At 49.6% G+C, this 18,005-nt stretch overlaps 1 protein-coding gene across 4 annotated transcripts in view; it reads right to left on the reverse strand.

The window, feature by feature from the left end:
• Positions 1-18,005, reverse strand: part of SLC2A9 (solute carrier family 2 member 9) — a 172,063-nt gene that overhangs the window by 134,290 nt on the left and 19,768 nt on the right. For all 4 annotated transcript variants that reach the window (XR_004230192.1, XM_031942313.1, XM_031942312.1 and 1 more), the window contains 4 exons: positions 16,832-16,930; positions 9,928-10,088; positions 6,539-6,663; positions 3,974-4,119 (listed from right to left, as the gene is read on the reverse strand). Coding sequence is in view for 3 of the 4 variants with exons in the window: in XM_031942313.1 (XP_031798173.1) it covers positions 3,974-4,119; positions 6,539-6,663; positions 9,928-10,088; positions 16,832-16,930 (531 nt within the window). In the remaining variant the exon portion in view is untranslated. The remainder of the gene's footprint in view (positions 1-3,973; positions 4,120-6,538; positions 6,664-9,927; positions 10,089-16,831; positions 16,931-18,005) is intronic.

Below are 18,005 nucleotides of genomic sequence, written 5' to 3' on the forward strand. Positions count from 1 at the left end.
CTATAATGCAACTGTCATCACCTACTTTGATTTGTCTATCAACTCCCCATTGATTGATATGTGTTCTCACATTTAACCATCTTACACTAATTACCTTCTTTATGGAGATCAATGCACTCAATAAAAAAGGAGAAGGAAGATATAGTTTTCTGTCCTCAAGTACTTTATAGTCTAGGGCGTCACGTATCTGAGATCAGCCACACTCCAGTATAAGATATTCCAACCAACTTTTGAACACTGAATTTGTCATCCAGCTTTAAAAAGTTCCTTCTCTCCTCCAGATTACTGCCAGTTCCTTCAATAATTCTCTCTACCCCATGTCTTCTTCTCCACTGCACGACACATAAACCAAGTTTATCACATGGTAACAGAAATCTCAACTAGTCTGTCAGCAATACAGGGATACCTCATTTTATTGCACTCCACTGTTATATTTTGCAAGAGCTGCTTTTTTTTCTGTTTTTTAACAAATCAAAGGTTTATGGCAACCCTGTGTCAACCAAGTCTGTTCACAGTATTTTTCTAACGATGTGTGCCCACAGGTCTCTGTGTCACAGTTTATTAATTGCACTAATATGTTAAACTTTTCATTTTCATATCCATTTTGGTGATTTGTAACGGGTAATTTCTGATGTTACTATCGTAATTTTTTGGGGGTACCATGAATAGGGCCCATATGAGGCGATGACTTTAATGGATAAACATTCTGTGTGTTTTGCTTGTTCCGCCATCCAGCAATTCCCTTCTCTTTCCTTCTCCTCCCGCCTCCTACTTTCCGAGTTGCCACAGTATTGAAAGTAAGACAACTGGTAACCCTACAATGCCTTCTAGATATTCAAAAGAAAGGAAGAATCAATCATTGCTGCAAACTTCATTGTTGCATTATTTTAAGAAATGGCCACAGCCACTCCAGCCTTCAGCAACCACCCCCCGGATAAGTCAGCAGCTGTCTACACTGAGGCAAGAAAAACAAAAAGATTATGACTTCTGAAGACTCGGATGATGATTGGCATTTGTCAACAATTAAGGTATGTACGTGTTTTTAGACCCAATGCCATTGCATAATTAATAAGCTATAGTATAATATAAAAATAACTTTTAAATGCACTGGGAAAGCAAAAAAAAAATGGCAATATTTGCTTTATTGAAGAGGTCTGGAGGCAACCCAGAATATCTCCAAGGTACACCTACGTATTGAGTACAGACTACGGCTTTGTGCTAGACACTTTGCAGAGAGTCCATGGAATTAGAAAAGCTCAGAAGAGATTCTGGAGCTCATTTAGTCCAAGTTGCACCTCAAACAGGGGCAGCTAGAAGCTTTTCTGTAGTTTCAGTGGTCCCAGGAGAAATGATTGCTCCAGGGAAGTCTTAAAGGACCCAGGTTTATTTTGTTTAATTAGGCAATGGTATTAAGTAATTACCATGTGTCAAGCGCAGTGCTAAACTCTATTTGCTAAGGCCAAAAAAGGAGAAATGTTTTCTGCCCGGAGTTCTAACGTAGCTGCCTTCCGTCATTTTGCAAATGATATCACAATAAATATAAAAGTGGATTCAAGTCTCCTTTCAGCTTGATGCTTTGCAACCAATCAAAAAGAATGTATTAACCTCTTTCTGCCTCCATTTCCTCAACTGTAAAATGAGGATAATAATAGCATCTGCTCCCTAGGATCATCATGAAGATCAAATGCACTAATATGTGTAAAGTGCTTTACAAACCTTAAAGCACTATACGAATGCTAGCTATTATTGTTTATCATTATTATTATTACTGCGACTACTACAAAACTGGAGGCAGGGAGCCAAGCTAGGAAGCTATTACAGTGATTCAAGTTCCAAATGATGAGGGAGCAGTAGAGAGGATGAAAAGTGGGTCATAGCAAAGCTGCAGGATCTTGGGAAAGGTCAAGAGGGAGGATGAAGATTCTGTCTGCCTTCTTTCTCCCTGTCTCCCCAGTTTCTGCCGGTCCTTCAAGGACCATCTTTGGTCCCATTTATTTTCAAAGGGGTCTCCCTGAAAAACTTCAGTGGGTCCCTTTGTCAACAAGCCTTACTGTGCGCCGGGCACTGTGCTGACCACCGGGGATGCCCGGAAAGATAACACCCGTCCCTGCCCCAGGGAGCGCCCAGGCTAAGGGGAAAGAAGTCACACAAACAACTAACTCCAAATAAGACGTATACGATAAACTGGGGAGCATCTGGGGGGCCTCCAGCGGGAGCCGGCACAATATGACTGAGCAGTAAACTCAATACCCAAGGGTCTGAACTGCTCGTGTCGGCCCCAGCTCCCTCCGGGTATCATGGAGAGAGCCTGTGCATCCCAACAGAAATGGGAGTTGTCGTTCTTAGAGCAGAGAGGCCGTAAGTGCTGACTGGGTCAGTGATCCCTTTTAAACTGGCTGCTCTTGTTCTCAAATATGAAAGGCAAGTGGAGCCTTTAGAATTAGGAAATCCTGCCCAATGGCGGTCTACGGCGCGCTTCTCCTTCTGGCCTGTCTTTCTCCAGGTGAGGCCCCCTAAAGGGATCCGAATCCTTGGAAGTCACGCCGGGAAGTTTGCAAACAGGAGCTAATAGAGAAGCCGGACCTGCATGTTCTGCAGACTTTACAAAGGGCCCGAAAGCACAGCAGTCATGCTCCCAAGGAGGGAGCTCTCAGGAGCAGCACGTCTCACAACTTCCCCAAAGACAGTCATGAGAGCCTGCCCGAGGGGCTCCCCCTTCCATTACTAACTCTTAGATTAGGGTGGAGACCCAAGGGGCCCCAAACAAGCCCCTGATGGAGCGGGACCCGTCCTTGCTCATCCAGCCTCCGATACATCCCCCTTTCAGGTCTTGGCTTTCCTTCCCTCCACCCAGCTTTCAGGCCATCTGGACCTCAGTAGTCCATCTTTAAGTCACGGTGGTGATGAGCCCATTCAAGCTTGCTTTGGCTTTGGCTTTGGCCATGAGACACATCATGATACCCTCAATCCCAGCCCCGAACCCTTTCCAGAGCTGGCGGCCGTGTCCCAAGAAGCCGGGGCACCTCTGTGGGGGGGGAGGGGATTGTGCCCCGAGGCACCAATCAGGGTTCTTAAGTCTTTCAGAGCCGTCTGTCCTCACCGCCACCAGGGAAATTGTTCTGGTTTTCCCTCACATTAGCAGACATGGATTTATAAGCATCTCCTTGGCTTTCCCCAACCGTCCCTCTTGCTTACATCAGACAGGACCCTCTGCATCCATCTGCCACCCCCTGCTCAGAGGAGCCCCCCTCAGCGGCTAACTTCCTCAGGAAGAGCTGCCATGAGTAACTGTGTTCACACCCGCTTGTTATTTGCTAGATTTTAGCCCAGCCCTTGGATCACGTCATCTCTCCCTCGGCCCCCGGGACCAGCGCTCCCCCCTTCTGGCAGAAGCTCGCGACCTCGGAGTTGAGGACTGTAATGGCGATCAGCATGGCTCCTTCAGCATCCCATACACTCTCTGCTCCATGACGTCGCAGGCGACGTCTTCCCCTGTGTGTGGACTGGCTAGGAAGGGAGGTTCAGTCATCAGTCTCACTCCCTCCTCCGGACTCATCAAAGCCCAGTTTCGGAAGTCAGGAGACTGGCGATGGCCCAGGATGCAGGCGAATCCTCTGGGCCTTGGATGTCGGATCCACGGCGCTTCTTCATGGCATGGAGCGGCTTCTTCTCCCGCGCCTGCTCTTCCAGCAAGTCCTCCCGTGCTGGGGCCGCTCTCCCTAACTCCCCAGTTGGTCTGCGGCCCGCCGGTCACCCTCAGCCTGGCTTAACCAAGGCCCCGACAGGCTTGTGGCCACCACACACGCCGCTGCTGCACGAGTGCCAGTGCGAGCTGGTGGGTTTTTCGGAGCTCTTCATGCAATCCCTGCTTGAAGCCCTTGAACGATGGGAGCACGGCGCCTCCTGCGTAGCCCCTTGCCCTGCTGGTACCCAACGCACTTCCCATAAGACCAAGAAAAGGTATTTCTCTTACCTGTCCCAGAATTTCAGGCAGGCCCAAGAGCTGACCAGTAAATACTCCAATGCAAATGAATATGGCGGTGACCTGCCCCAGAGACCCCCGGATCTCTTTGGGGGAGATTTCACTCAGGTACATGGGGAGGGCGCTGAGAGCGATGCCTGTGGAAGACAACTACGATTAATGACGGAGACGCCCTGGACCCCGCCGGGACATCTCAGAATTCAGCTGCCCAGACACAAAGCAGGGAGCCTTTTGTAACCTTCCCCACAAGCATCCATCCACCCAGCCTCCATATTCTCTTCCCAATCCTAGAAAAGGGGGAAGGAGGCAAATCTCTGTTCAGTGGAAGAAAGATCTGCTTCATGTCTACGGTCGTTCAGTCACGTCCAGCTCTTCTCAGCCCTGCGTGGAGTTTTCCCAGCAAAGACACTGGAGCGGTTGGGGAGTTCCTCTCCAGTCTCTTTTAGCTCAGAGCTATCTTATAATGGAATCGGCTCCTCCTCCGATCACTTCGTAAGAGTCTGTGCTAAGAGACCTTGGCCACCAACGGCTCTTCCCTAAATGACATGCTCTAAGCCACAAAGTGGGAATTCAGGTTCTTGGATCCCGGGTCCACTTCTTTCCGGTGGGCTGTATTTCTTTTTCCTGTAAGTGTTAAGTCGAGAGATGCTATGGGTGGGATTCGTGATGCAGGTGGGGGTGTAGAAGGGACCACCTTTGGTCTGTTAATTCTCAGATCCAGCCTAAAACGTGACAACAGTCTCAATGTGGAAAGAAAGCTTTACTTCCTGATTGTCGGAGGCAAAGATCTTCCTTCCATTCCACAGAGATTTAGTCAGATTTAACAGCATGAGGTGTAAGGCTATGAAAGCCTCAGGTGTTCCGGGAGGGGAGAAGAATCATCATTTTATATTCCAGGCTCTTTCCCTTCCTTTCACGGGTTCTTTATGAACACGTCCTGGGAACAATGCGTGGCAGGGTATCTGTTTGGAATCTTTGCTTTTGCAACCACATCTATCTTTAAGCCAAGTATCTCTAAAGGAAGAACGACAGCCCCTAGTATGAGAAGCAGACACGTCCCCAGAACAACGAGGTTTCTGAACAAGACAGGCAAAGGCTTTATGTAAGATGCTTGAGGGGATGCAGGAGGAGGCCACTGCAACAGAAGGAGACAATCGGATTCAAAAAGGAGCCTTAAGGATCATCTAATTCACAGGGGTCAGACGCCTCCGCCAATGTTCCTTAAGGAGGGTGAATCAGAGAAAACTGTAATGGGGAAGTACTTCAGAAAATAAATAAAAACACGATAAAAGGTAACATTAATATGTGGTCTCCTCATCCAGTATGTGGCCCACAGGGATCCTTACATACAGCTGAGCGGCCGTTTCTATTTAAGTTTGAAGCCACTGATTGATTAACTTCCCATCTAATGTAGGAAATGCTTCCATATCTAACAGACAGCCCAGGAGTCTCTACTAAGTTACTACTATGGTTACCTCACCACCTCCCCGGGCAGCGATCTAGACTACTGAATCTATACTGTACTATTGTACATATCCTATACTATCTATCGGACATATGAATGCATCCATTCTATGCTGTACTATACTATTATATATATACTATACTATACTATACAATTGCATACATCCTATGCTACAGCATACTATTGTATATTATATTGTAAATATTCGGTGTACCGTGGAACAGTTCTGAAGCCAGAAAGCCCTTCTTCCTTTACTTGACGCTAAGTCTCGCCCTGTGTGGCGCAGACTGGTTCTAGTTGAGCCCTGTGAGCCAGACAGAACAGCCTCACTTCCCTCTTCCACACGGTCGTTCTGCAAACGTCTGAAAATGGAGACGACCTCCTGCCTCTGCTCCTGGCCTGACCCCCACCCCCCCCCAGTAATGATCCCAGGTCCCGGCTGTCCTGGTCAGCAGCCTCTAGACCCTGGAGTTTGCCGGTGGCTGGGCCTAAAAGTCCAACCAAAGGGAAGAATCCCACATTTAAAGAAGGGACTTTCTTTCTGTCCTCTTAGAAGAGAAGTGCTGAGAAAGCTTCTCAGAAGTCCCTTCTGAAGCCGCCGGCTTAAGGCACATTGGGATAGCAAAGCTTTAGGATGACTGAAAAAGCTGATAAAGCAGAGGACTTTACGGCTTGGAAGGCTTCTTCTGCGGAGGCCTGACTGCCTCTGGAGACCGCCTCCGGCCATTACTGCAGCATCTCCTGGGGCCGGTTAAGGACTGAACAAGCTTCTTCTCATGCCTCTCACTCCACATCCCAGTAATGGGCAGTTCACGTGTAACAGGGGAAAGGGCGCAGACTCTGAAGTTCTGGCTTGGCCAGTGATTCAGCCGTGAGCCAGTCACTTCCCCTAAATCACCGCTTCCTCATCTGTCCTATGAGGGTCGGGCCAGGCGGTTCCCCAGGGTTCCAATCTCCAGGGTCGTAACGCCCGTCTCAGGGAAGGCATTTTCTGTGCCCAACACTTCTACAAGGCGGTAGTGCACGGACCTGAGCTGGGCCCGAGGTCTGTAGCTCACACAGCCACTGAAACAGCACCAAGGGCCTCTTACCTCCGTCAACGCCCATGATGAAGCGCCCCAGGATCAGCATCTCAAAGGACCCGGCCTTCTGGGAGCAAGCCATGAGCAAGGCTGCCAAGATGGCGAAGGCGTTGTTGGCCAGTAACGTGTATTTCCTAGAACAAAGAGAGAAGCAGCGTGAGTCGTATCCCACTCTCCTCTCTGCGTTATAGCACCGAGCAAGTGCTCGACGAATCAGGTAAAAGAAAGCGAGACGGAGAGTCAAGAGTCTTAGGCCTGTCTCTGATAGGGGGGCCGTTTATTCATCTCTCTGGTCATCCGTCTCAATAGAATCAGGGAACTGGTCTGGAGAACTTCTTCCTCTTCTAGTTCTGAAACTTTGTGACTCCGGTCCTGGAGCTTTCCACGTTATAATCTCACTGCTAACCCGGGCCACGGAGCCAGACTGCTGGTCCCAAAACGGGCCGGCAGCCCGAGCAGGACGCCGGGGAGCCGGGCAGGCTTCTTAAGGCGAGGGTGTGGAGGGAGAGGGGGCAGAGTGAGGGTCTGTTCTCCGGGAGTTCCAGGCAGACAAAAAGAAGAAGCCCCAAGATCAGTTATCCCCGAGCTCTCAGGCAGCAATGACTCGCCGGAGGTCTCTGAGCCAAGACAAAAACTGCACCCTTTCTGTCCAAAGGCACGTCGTGCTTTGGAGCTCTGGGGTCCCTGGGAAGCCTGCAAGTGTGTGGTTTTGTGTTGGGGATTCCAGAAAGAGCCAACACAGGGTGAGCCTGACTTGTGGGAACTCCTGGAAGAAGTAGCTGTGACATGTGGACAGACTGGACTCCAGCAGTGGCCAAGGGGTCGGGGGCACATGGTTAATGGGACCAAAGGGACAGCGCCTCCGGGGAGAGGATGGAATGAGGATGGTGATGATGATAACTTGTGAAGCACTTTAAGGTTTCCAAAGCCATATATATGTAGACTATATAACTAGCATGTATATCCCATATAGGTCATAAATGTGTCTATATGTTCATGCGTGTACACAAACATATGCATGTACATACACATGCATGTGCTCCTGCATGTATATACCTGCATATAAAACCTCATTTATCCTCCCAACAATCCCAGAAGCTAGAGCTATTATTACCCTCACCTTGTACATGAGGAAGGCTACCTGCCTGTGCCCTGAAAGAGGACAAATCAGGCCTGAAAGAGGACAAATCAGGCCTGAAAGAGGACAAATCAGGATTTCTTCTGACCCTTTTCTGACTCACATCCAACGCTATCTATCAGCCCGCCCAGCTGTTTTGCCCACTTATCTCCCCTGCTGTTAATTAAGCAAAGGGTAAGTTATTAAAAACATACAATTGGATTTGCATCTATACATAAATCACAGATCAACTCAGCACAAGGCAGAAAAAGACATTAAGGGGAGTTTTACCTTCCTAGGCACACAAAGGTATAAAAAACCCAGGTTCTAACCCAAGAAAAATCATATAGACTCAGTACACAAGGGGACAAAAAAGGCTTCCTATTTGCCAGATTTTGTAAGACATAAAGAATGATTCCATTGAAAACAGATCCAAATGTGTGGGGTGGGCAGAAAGAACTCCCAATGCATTGGACCCAAATGTGTGGGTTTGCGTTGTGGGACCCTGGCAGAGAATCCATGCAATAGAGTTCCTTTAGCAATAAAAACCATTAGGGAATGAGTGCTGTGCATCTAGGAGTGAGGGAATCGGGGTGAAGGGCAGTGTAGCATTTGACTAATTATCTCTATCTCTATATTCACAAGTATGACTGGAAGGAAGTGGGGCAAGAACGGGGTGAGGCATTCGGGGGCAGAAGCCGGAGAGTCTGGGAGTCCCGGGGAGGACCTGGTCAGTAGGACTGAGCAGAAAACAGGACAGGTGATTGTAGCAGAGAAGGCAGTTCGTGGTTCAGACTTAGTTCCAGATGGTGCTGGGATAGCTGCTGGGGTCCGGTGTGGACCCTTGCTAGTGGATAACTAAAGAAAAATGGAGCACGAGAGTGGGGGAGGCTGATGGCCTTGGCTATTGGGAGCCATAGGATGCACAGGGTTTGGGCAGGGGAGAAAGACTTTGATTCACTTGCTGAAATACTTAAGAAAGAAGGGAGTAAACAAGGGCCTGAACAGGTTCGTGGAGCTCAAAGGCAGTGAGTTTGCTTAGTGGCGGTGGCGAAGGACAGGGCTGACCTTCACAGTGGGGAAAGGTCAAGTGTCCCCTCGTTAAGAAGAAGCCGACTGACTAACCTGCCTCTTGGCCCCGGGCACTTTGAGAGTCTCACTGGTTTTGGAGTTTCCCAAAGTGGTCGGTTAGTGTCCTCTCCGGCCTCCTTTGCTTTCTCACATTCCAGGGCCCAATGAAATTAGTGAGTTTCCTGTAAATTTTCCTTCCTTCTCTTTGATGTCGTCCCCTATGATCCCATCTGCTGTAACTCCAGAGCTGCACATCTTCGTTAAATGTTTTCTAACAATTAGTAGTAAGCAGCACCCCGTATTCTCTGTGACTGTTATGTGTACGACTAAGGATGTGGCTACAAAAAGTTATCTGAAGGCATTTGCGCGTTCCTTTCCCGTGCCCTTGCAAAGTTACCCTGAATGTACAACTTACTCCAGGAACACTAAAGATAGAAGGAAGGGGACGCAGAGGTCACTAATGCTCACGCAGTCCTGAGTGTTTTATCGGGGGTTAAACTATCATTCAAGAATTGATTCTTCATCACTGCGTCACCTCCAGCGTGAATTTCTTCTTTACGAATCTTCTTTACACGCCATTCTTTCTGATTTCATTTCTTCCGGGCCATTTCCACTTCCTGAGATTCATTTGTTGCCTTTGTTGTTGCTGAGTTGTGGCCTCACTTGGGGTTTTCTTGGCAAAGATGCTGGAGCGGTTTATAATTTCCTTCTCCAGCTCATTTTACAGATGGGGAAACTGAGGCAAATAGGGTGAAGTGGCTGGACCGGGGTCCCACAGCTGAGAAGTGTCTGAGGCCAGATTAGAACTCAGGTCCCCTTGACTTCAGGGCCGGTGCTCTACCCACTGCGCCACTGAGCTGCCCCCTAACATAACTTTTTTATGGCTTCCTAAGGAACTACATTCACTAGGAAGTCATTGTGTATCAAGATACAGGCTGTTAGTTTGGAGCATCGTTTTGGTTTTTCATTGGGACTTTTCTACGTCGTGGGTGCCTCCCACTGATCATGGGGTGTTTGCTCCTGCTCATATAAACACGGCCACGCAGGACGACCAAGCGCCCACGACAAGATGTGTCCCCGGCCGTTTCACGGATGAAAGCCCGGCCAGCGAGGCAGCTCACAGAAGGGTTTTGAGGCAGAGAGGTCACGCGCTGTGACTCTACAGGCTCTTTCGGAAATTTGTCAGAGGAGCCAACAGAAGCTTCCTTACCTTCCAAGAACCTTTCCAATCAAAGTCACCACCATCGTCCCCACCAGGCCTCCAATGGCAAAGATTGATACAGTCAGGGACCAGAGCAGCATCAGGGTATTCTCATCTATCGAGCGGCCTTGTCTTTTTGGCCAGGTATCATTGTAGAAAGTCTTGATGTACTGGAAATAAATGGAATATTGTCATCTCTTTTTCTGGAATATAATCCACAGCCACATCAGAAAAGGTCCTTCTTGGATAACATGCAAAATGTATAAGCTGCCAGATTTCCAGAGGGTCAACCAGGGAGAAAAAGGTTCTAAGGTTTTAACCCCGAAAATTTTAAACCAGATTTTGAAAAGTTTTCAAACACATTCAGTCTTTGCAGGTCCTAGAAGACAGTGGTCCCAATGACCTGATCCTTATGGCTCTTTCTCTCCTTTTCCCTATGATTTAAAGGCGTCTTCTGAACCGGGAAAACCTTTCTCCCTAGCTTTCTCTCCCTGACCCACCCACATCTCTCCTTCCCCAGAACAGCCACACTTCTAGTCTCCCCACGTTCTCTGGCCCTCCTGGGCCCTTTCGCCCAAGATTTCTCCACCTCAACTTCTCTCCATCTCCTCCAGGGCTCTACCCTGCAGATGCTGCACCCCCTGCCCTCCTCCTTTGGGTAGGAATGGTCCTTGTCCATACCCTCACCACCCTAGACCAAGAGGAGGAGGAAGAATCCTGTACTATTCCTTTTTCCCGGAGTGTGACTACATCCCCCTCTGGTTCTCTTCTGGGAGGTTCGCTTCATCTAGTACCAGGCTCACAATCTCCCAAACCCTTCCCTCATCCCCAAGGATGCCAGTCAGAGCAGCATCCCCCGTCCTGGGACGGCCAGCTTCGTCAGCCATTGCTCACTGCACCGTCCCACCAAAGCCCCCACTTGGATGATCATCACCAGTCAGCCCAGCCAAGAGCAGTTGTTATTAGTAACCATAACTCTGGGGTCTGGAGCTGTACAATTCCCCCTTGTGATTATAACCCCCTGTTCTTCCCTCTCCTGCCCCTCCTCCAAGACAACCACTATTCCTTAGTCAGCTACTGTGGAGAGGGCAGCCCCTGGAATAAGACCCTGGGCTCCGTGCCTACCTCTAGTAACAACTGCGGGCCCTGGGGCCGATCAAGAAGCCTCCCAGGCCAGAGGTTGCTCGCCTGTGACTGGAGGACTGGATGACCAATGACCCCCATCCTGGACTCACTTCCCTCCCTCTGTGGTCCTGACTATGGTTCTGTTGGTCCATCTTGTCTTGTTCCGTTGCCCCTCACACTAAGCTTGCCCCAACCCGAGGTTACCACAGCCAAACTCTGTCTTCTTGTTCTTCACGTGCTCTAGCGTGTCACCTTTGTGCTGGCTTACCCCCGGCCGGAGTGCCTGACCCCTACCCAGGAGCATCCTTGTGTCCTCCAGAACTGTCCAAGTGACCCCCCCTTTCCTGGTTCCTACAAGGCTCTGGGATCTTCCTCTCAAAAGGTCTCTCCTGTACTTATTTTAGAGACACTTGTTTATGGGCGGGCCGCTTCCCCTGAGAAGGGATGGTTCCGTTTTGGGACTAATAAAAATCAGGGCTGCTAAGAGTTAGAAGCGAAGGGGAGATTGTGCACTAAGCATCTTTATTGATAGGCTGGTATCCGGATCATAGAGGGAATTGTCACAATAAGTAGGCAAGGGACAAGAAGAGTTCTAAAAGAAGGTTTCAAGTTATCAGCATCAACATTGCCGCATGAAAAAGGCTCCAATTCGCTAATGAGGCGCACACATAAAAACAACAAAGCTTCCACCTCATGCTATTAAATTAGCAAAGATTGCCAAAGACTACTGGAGGAACCAGAAGAAAAACAGACACCATCATGGCCGGTGCGGACGTGAGTCAGCCCAGCCATTCTGGGAAATTCAGAATTTGAAAAGCAGAACACAGTTAATGCATTTGGGCCCAGTGGTCTCACTAGTGGGCATTGTAGGGAATCACGGGCAGACAAAAAGAAGCGCTGCATTTGCACCAGAAGGTTCAGAGAGGTACTTTTAGGGTAAAACATGGCGGGTGTCGTCTAACTGACTGGAATAAAGCAGAATATGGTGCAGCAAGAGATGATGGGTGTGAAGGGCGGGGAGAAGTTGGGCATCCCTAACTCGGAGGCCTACACCTGGAAGACACCTCACGGACCATTTGATCCAAGCCTCTCGTTTTACTGAGGAGGAAATGCGGAGGTAAGCAACAGGAAGGACAATCCTGAGCCTGCGTGGGGGCTGGTGCCTCCCGCTGGCAGGGCGGGGGGAGCGGGTGGTCTGCGTACGACAGTTCCCAGAGGGCCCCGCGGCAAGGAGCCCTCGTGGGAGCTGCCGAGCTGCCCCAGAGCCCTCTGGGGAATGAAGTTCTCTGGCGTTCGTGTTTCTCCTTTCCCAGAATCCTGCCAACAGGAGTGGGGCCGCTGCCCTGAACCTGGGGCCTTCCCGAAGCTGCGCTCCCTGGGCTCGGGCCGAGGGCATCCCCCCCTCTGCCACTTCCCCGAGACGTCCTCCGGTGACGGGCGGGAGGGAACAGGGAGCACGCTGGCTCTGGGGTGAGGGAGGGAGGGGTCCTGGCTGGGGCCGGAGTGACAGCGACGTTTACCAAGCGCTTTCACAAAGCGTTCTCCCCTTCCCGCTGACTGGGCCTGACATTTCCTTCGGGCTTCTGCTCCCCCCCTTCCCTCTGCCAGTCTCAGGCGGGGCTCCCGAATGACCCCGAGCGGCGGGAAAGCTTTCCCCAGGGATCGCCCACAGTCCTTTGGGGCCCAGCCAGAGCGCGCTGGAGTTTTTCCTTCCCACCCGCCTCTGGGTTGTAGGAGTCCAGAATGAGCGACATATACAGTACGTAGTCACACTGTATGATGATGCTTGCTCCAGAGCAGGAGGATGCCGCAGAGGAAGGGTTTGGAGCCAAAATGGTGGGGTGAGAGCTGGAAGGGACTTCGGGGCCAAGAAGCCCAGTTTCTCTGATTAGAAAAGAAAGAAGAAGAGCTGCTGGCTCCATCAGCGACGCATGGTGAGCGTGGGAAGCAGCATTCCTGACTTGGAGCCCAGTGTCGCATCCGTTATGTCAGTAGTTTTACAAGTTTATCCAGACCCCCCCAGCTCTCCAAGCCTTTTAAGGGCTTCCCTGGATCGGATGCGTTCTCAGAACCACAGTGAGATCTTTTCTTTTTGGATGTGACGAACATCAGTGGGTAGAACCCAAACCCACAAAAGCTCTGGCGAGTCCTCGGCAATGCTACACCGTAGGAAATGCCCACTGTGAAGAATTCGGGGACACGGGGGACAACTTGTAGGGACGGATGCAGAATGAAGCAAACGGAACAGGCCTGAAAGGCACGTGAAGGAAAGAGTAAGAACACTGGCACCTGGAAAGCAAGGAGAGAAAACCTGCCGTGTCCTGAGGAGAAATCTCCCTTCAGATCTGCCGCAAGGAAAGGAGAACAAAATACAGTTGCCCAATGCAAGGGAATCAACCCTCAGCTCATATTGCTGGAAGACCTAGGCCCAAGCTATCTTGTGGGGGAAGAAGACATCACTAGGTGGGATTATAGATACAAAAAGTAAGGAGAGATCAAAACAAATTGTATTTATGTTTTAAAAAGAAAGAAAGGGAGAGACCAAAAGTCCTGAGCTCTAGAGTCATTGCTGCTGTGCACAAGTAGGAAAAACCAGGGGGAATATCAGCCTATACCCCTACTGGAGCAGCTAGAAAAAGGAATTGACCCCCTGGGTTTGGGGTTTGTTTTCCATTAGTGGCTTAGTATGAACCTGAAGAGTCTTATGAGGATTGAGAGGAAATGTCCACATTAGGGACATTAATTAAATAATTAAAGAGTCATATACTCTGGTGCCTTTGTAAATAGCTTCCATTGAAATGTAGTAGTAATGAGACAAAGGAATAAGTTTAGGTGAGGGAGGGGTTAATGATAGAATTAGATAAATATACTCCAAACCCCTAGAGTCTAGATTAAAGAAGAAATGAGAAGAATTGGGGACTTTCCTCAAATGATAAATGGCCAAAGGATATGGACAGAAATGTTTCAGTGAAGAAATCAAAGCCCTCTATCTGTACATGAAGAAGTGCCCTAAATCACTTTGGATTGGAGAAATGCAAATAAAAACTACTCTGAGGTACCACCTCACACCTATCAGATTGGCTAATGAGAAAAAAATTTAAATGATAAATGTTGGAAAGGATGTGAAAAAATTGGGACACTAGTGCATTGTTGGTGGAGTTGTGAATTGATCCAACCATTCTAGAGAGCAATTTGAAACTCTACCCAAAAGGCAACCAAATTGTGTATACCCTTTGATGTAGCAATACCACTACTAAGTCTGTATCTCAAAGAGATCATAAAAAAAAAAAAAAAAAAAAAAAACAGACAAGCACCTACATGTGCAAAAATGTTTACAGCAGCTCTTTTTATGGAGGCAAAATATTAGAAACTGAGAGAATGCACATCCACGGGAAATGACTGAAGAAGCTGTGATATAAGGATGTAATGAAATATGATTGTGTAATAAGAAATGGTGAGCAGGCAGGTTTCAGAAAAACCCGGAAAGATTTGGATGAACTGGTACAAAGCAAAAGGAGCAGCACCAGAAAAACAGTATACACGATATCAGCAACATCATTGCGTGATGATCACCTCTGAGTGACTCGGCTCTTCTCAGGAACACAAGTACAAAGAACTCACAATGGAAAATGCTATCCACCTCCTGAAAAAGAACTGATAGACTGAATACACACAAAAGCATTCTTTTTTCATTCATTAATAACTTCATTCTTTTTAAATTTTTTTTCCATTTTGACCTGTTTTTTCTTTCACAACTGTGACTAAGATGGGAATATGTTCTACTTGCCTACTATTTCAGGAAAAGGAGAGGGAAGGGACAGAGGAAGAAAAACTTGGAACTCAAAATTTTGTAAGAAAAAAATGCTATCTAAGTTATATTTTAATATATTTAACATCTACTGGTCATCCTGCCATTTAGGGGAGGGGGTGGGGGGGGGTAAGAGGTGAAAAACTGGAACAAGAGGTTTGGCAATTGTTAATACTGTAAAGTTACCCATGTATATATCCTGTAAATAAAAGGCTATTAAATAAAAAAAGAAAAAAAAAAAAAGAAAAAAAAAAAGAAAAAAAAAGAAAAAAGAAAAAAAAAAGAAAAAAATGCTAAAAATAGTCTTGACATGATTGAGGGGAAATGCCATTTTTAAAAAATTAGGGATAGGGAGATCTCCCTCTGTTGAAGGGTTGGTAATATTTCAAAATAGTCTTCTGGTGACTGAAAACAAGAGCTCAGTGAGTTCTGTACCGAGATTAAAAGTAGGATATATAATAGCCGTTGATTTGTTATATTAAGGAAAAGCAAAGAAAATCGTCATGATTTTAAAGATCCAAGATTCCACTGTTCATTCTGAAGATGCTATTTGCCTGTGACTCAAGAAAAATCAAAACTTCGAGTTCGCCAAAGAACAAGGCTGAAGCATGTCACCAATGAAAACTTAAAAAAATAAAAACAAATAAGAACCCTAACTTGGAAAGAAGGCACAACTTGCGGATGAAAGTGGCATTATGGGCTATCACAAGGCTATGCATGAACAGAAAAGTCAAGTCACGGACCGAAAATGAATCACGACAAAGTTTCTTGTAAATCCCCAAGGACCATGGAAGGAACGCCGATGAATTTTCTATAGAGGATTCATTGAAAGACTCACAACTTGTGGGACTAACAGAAAGAACGGAGGGATACGCTTGACTTTCTAGGACAAATGGTTTCTGGCAGCATCACTGCGGATTTATTCTCCCAACCTCCCCTCTCATCAGCAGGCCAGGCTCCCAAAGGGCTGATGGCCCCCTGCTCACTCTGATCACGGGGGAACCTGGGATGTTGGGGCGGACGGCACCGTCAGATGCGGCTCTCTGCTCCACTGGCTCGATAAAGTGTTCTCCTTTGCCCTCCCGGGCACAGTGAGCTCCGCAACACTCAGGTCCAAAGTGGCGCTCGCATGAGTCTGAAGAGCCGCGTGGGGCAGGAGGAGACACTCGCGGCAGGAACACTGTGTATGTTACACAGACGCGTAATGACAATGACATGTGTTCTTTTCTAGTGTTATTAAAGAGCCGCGCACGGTGGCCTTGGTCAATATCCTTCATTGACACGCAGCAGGGCTGAGACAGAGGAGTGAGCTCAAGCGGGGTAGAGGATAAGTTATCTCATTAAATAAATCTCCGCCAAACTCCTCCCCCCGTCAAGAAGACAAGTTCCAGCGCCGGTGCTGGGCGGTCTCTGACACACAGGGGGGCCTAAGAGATGTGCTGACCCACTGATCACCTCTAAGTCCTGCGGTTCGGTGTTTGAGGCCCTTCCCACCCTGTCCCCAGCCGCCGCGTTATTCCAGGTCAAGAGGCGGCTTCTTACTCCTCCTCCCAGACGGAGCATCCTCGGCCTCCCCCCGCTGCCTCCCACGCCGCAGGTCCCTTCCTGCCCCGGTTTCCCTCCGGGAGGGAGCCTCTCTGAGCGCCGCAAGGGCCTGCTCTCAAAACATCTGACCTCGTGTCCGGCCAGAGCCGCGGGAGCCGGCTCCGCCCCGCGGGGCGCCTGCCCGGCCTCCGGCATACAGAGGGAGCTCAATAAGTGCTGACCCACTGGGGGGGGGAGGGACGTAGCCTCGGATAAAAGCAAAGCGCAGCAGCGCCGTTTTCTGCTAAGAACCAGAGTAACACGAACCCCTCCGGGGGCCCCCGGGCCACGTCCGCCCCCCGCGCCCGGGCTCGGCTTCGGTCCGCCGTCCCCAGAGCCAGCGCGCGGGGCCTTGTGCGCGGCCGCCCTCTGGCGGCGCCGTCTTTCGGGACTTACCCGGGAGGGGGCGTTGACCACAGACAGGTTGTATCCGTAGAGAAAGGAGGAGCCCAGAGCCCCGACCAGGGACGCGGCGAGGAGGGCGCACGACCAGTCCTGGGGGGAGAAAAGGAGATTAGGTCTCAGCCGAGCGTGCGTGGGGACGCCCCCCGCGCCCGCCGAGTCACGGCCGAGAACGGGGAGCCCCGGGGCTCGCGCCGGCCTTTCCCTCCTCCCGGGAGGACGGGGCAGCCTTGAACCGCTCTCTGCGGGCTTTCAGAACCGCTTCGCTATTTGCATTTCCCGACAGTTGGTTTCTTTGTGCCCTGAGGACCGCAGCTTACACCCTTAAGAGCACTGTTCTGAGAAGGGTCTTCTGACAGCCTAAGAGCCTGTGGAGCGGCCAGTGGATGAAGCCCTCCTCCTCCCAAGCGCTAGGGGCTCCTCCCTAGCTCTAGGGGCTCCTCCTAAGCTCTAGGGGCTCCTCCCAAGCTCTAGGGGCTCCTCCCAAGCGCTAGGTGCTCCTCCCAAGCTCTAGGTGCTCCTTCTGTCCCGGAGTTCTGGGTTTTATGCCTACATCTCTGCCTGCCCCGAGCCTGGCAGGGGGGTTTCCGGGCTCCCACTGACATTGCCAGAGCATTCCTAGTGGCCAAATCCAGGGCTTTTTCTTCTTGAGCTGCTGCAGCCTCTGACCCTGCGGGTCACGCCCCTCTCTGGGCTTCTCTTCCCTTTAGGTTTCCCCTGTACCCTCTGCCTGGCTCTCCTCCTACTCGCCCGACCCTTCTCCTCAGTCTTCTTGGCTGGATCCCCATCCAGATGTCGTCCTCAGATGTCCCCGAGTCATTTTCTCCTCTCCCTCTCTACTATCCCGTTGTTTCATTTGATGAACCCGACAAGTCTCATGGATTTAGTTATCATCTCACAGCTGATGGTTCCCCAGTCCATCTGTCCTGCCCCGGCTTCTCGGCGCCTGTAACTGCCTTTCAGACGTCTTGAGCTGCATGTCCAGAAGATATTTTAAACTCAACACACTGAGAACAGACCTCGGTGAGTTCAACCCTCCCCCTCCCCTGCCCTTCCCTGACACTGCAGAGGGCAAGGCCATCCTGCCTGTCTTCTGGCTCCAACTAAAATCCCATCTTCTACAGGAATATTCATGCTGCGCCTTCCCTCTGTCAAGCATTTCTCTCTT

This window comes from Sarcophilus harrisii, chromosome 6 (genome assembly GCF_902635505.1).
Source record: "Sarcophilus harrisii chromosome 6, mSarHar1.11, whole genome shotgun sequence".
Classification (NCBI taxonomy): Eukaryota; Metazoa; Chordata; class Mammalia; order Dasyuromorphia; family Dasyuridae; genus Sarcophilus; species Sarcophilus harrisii.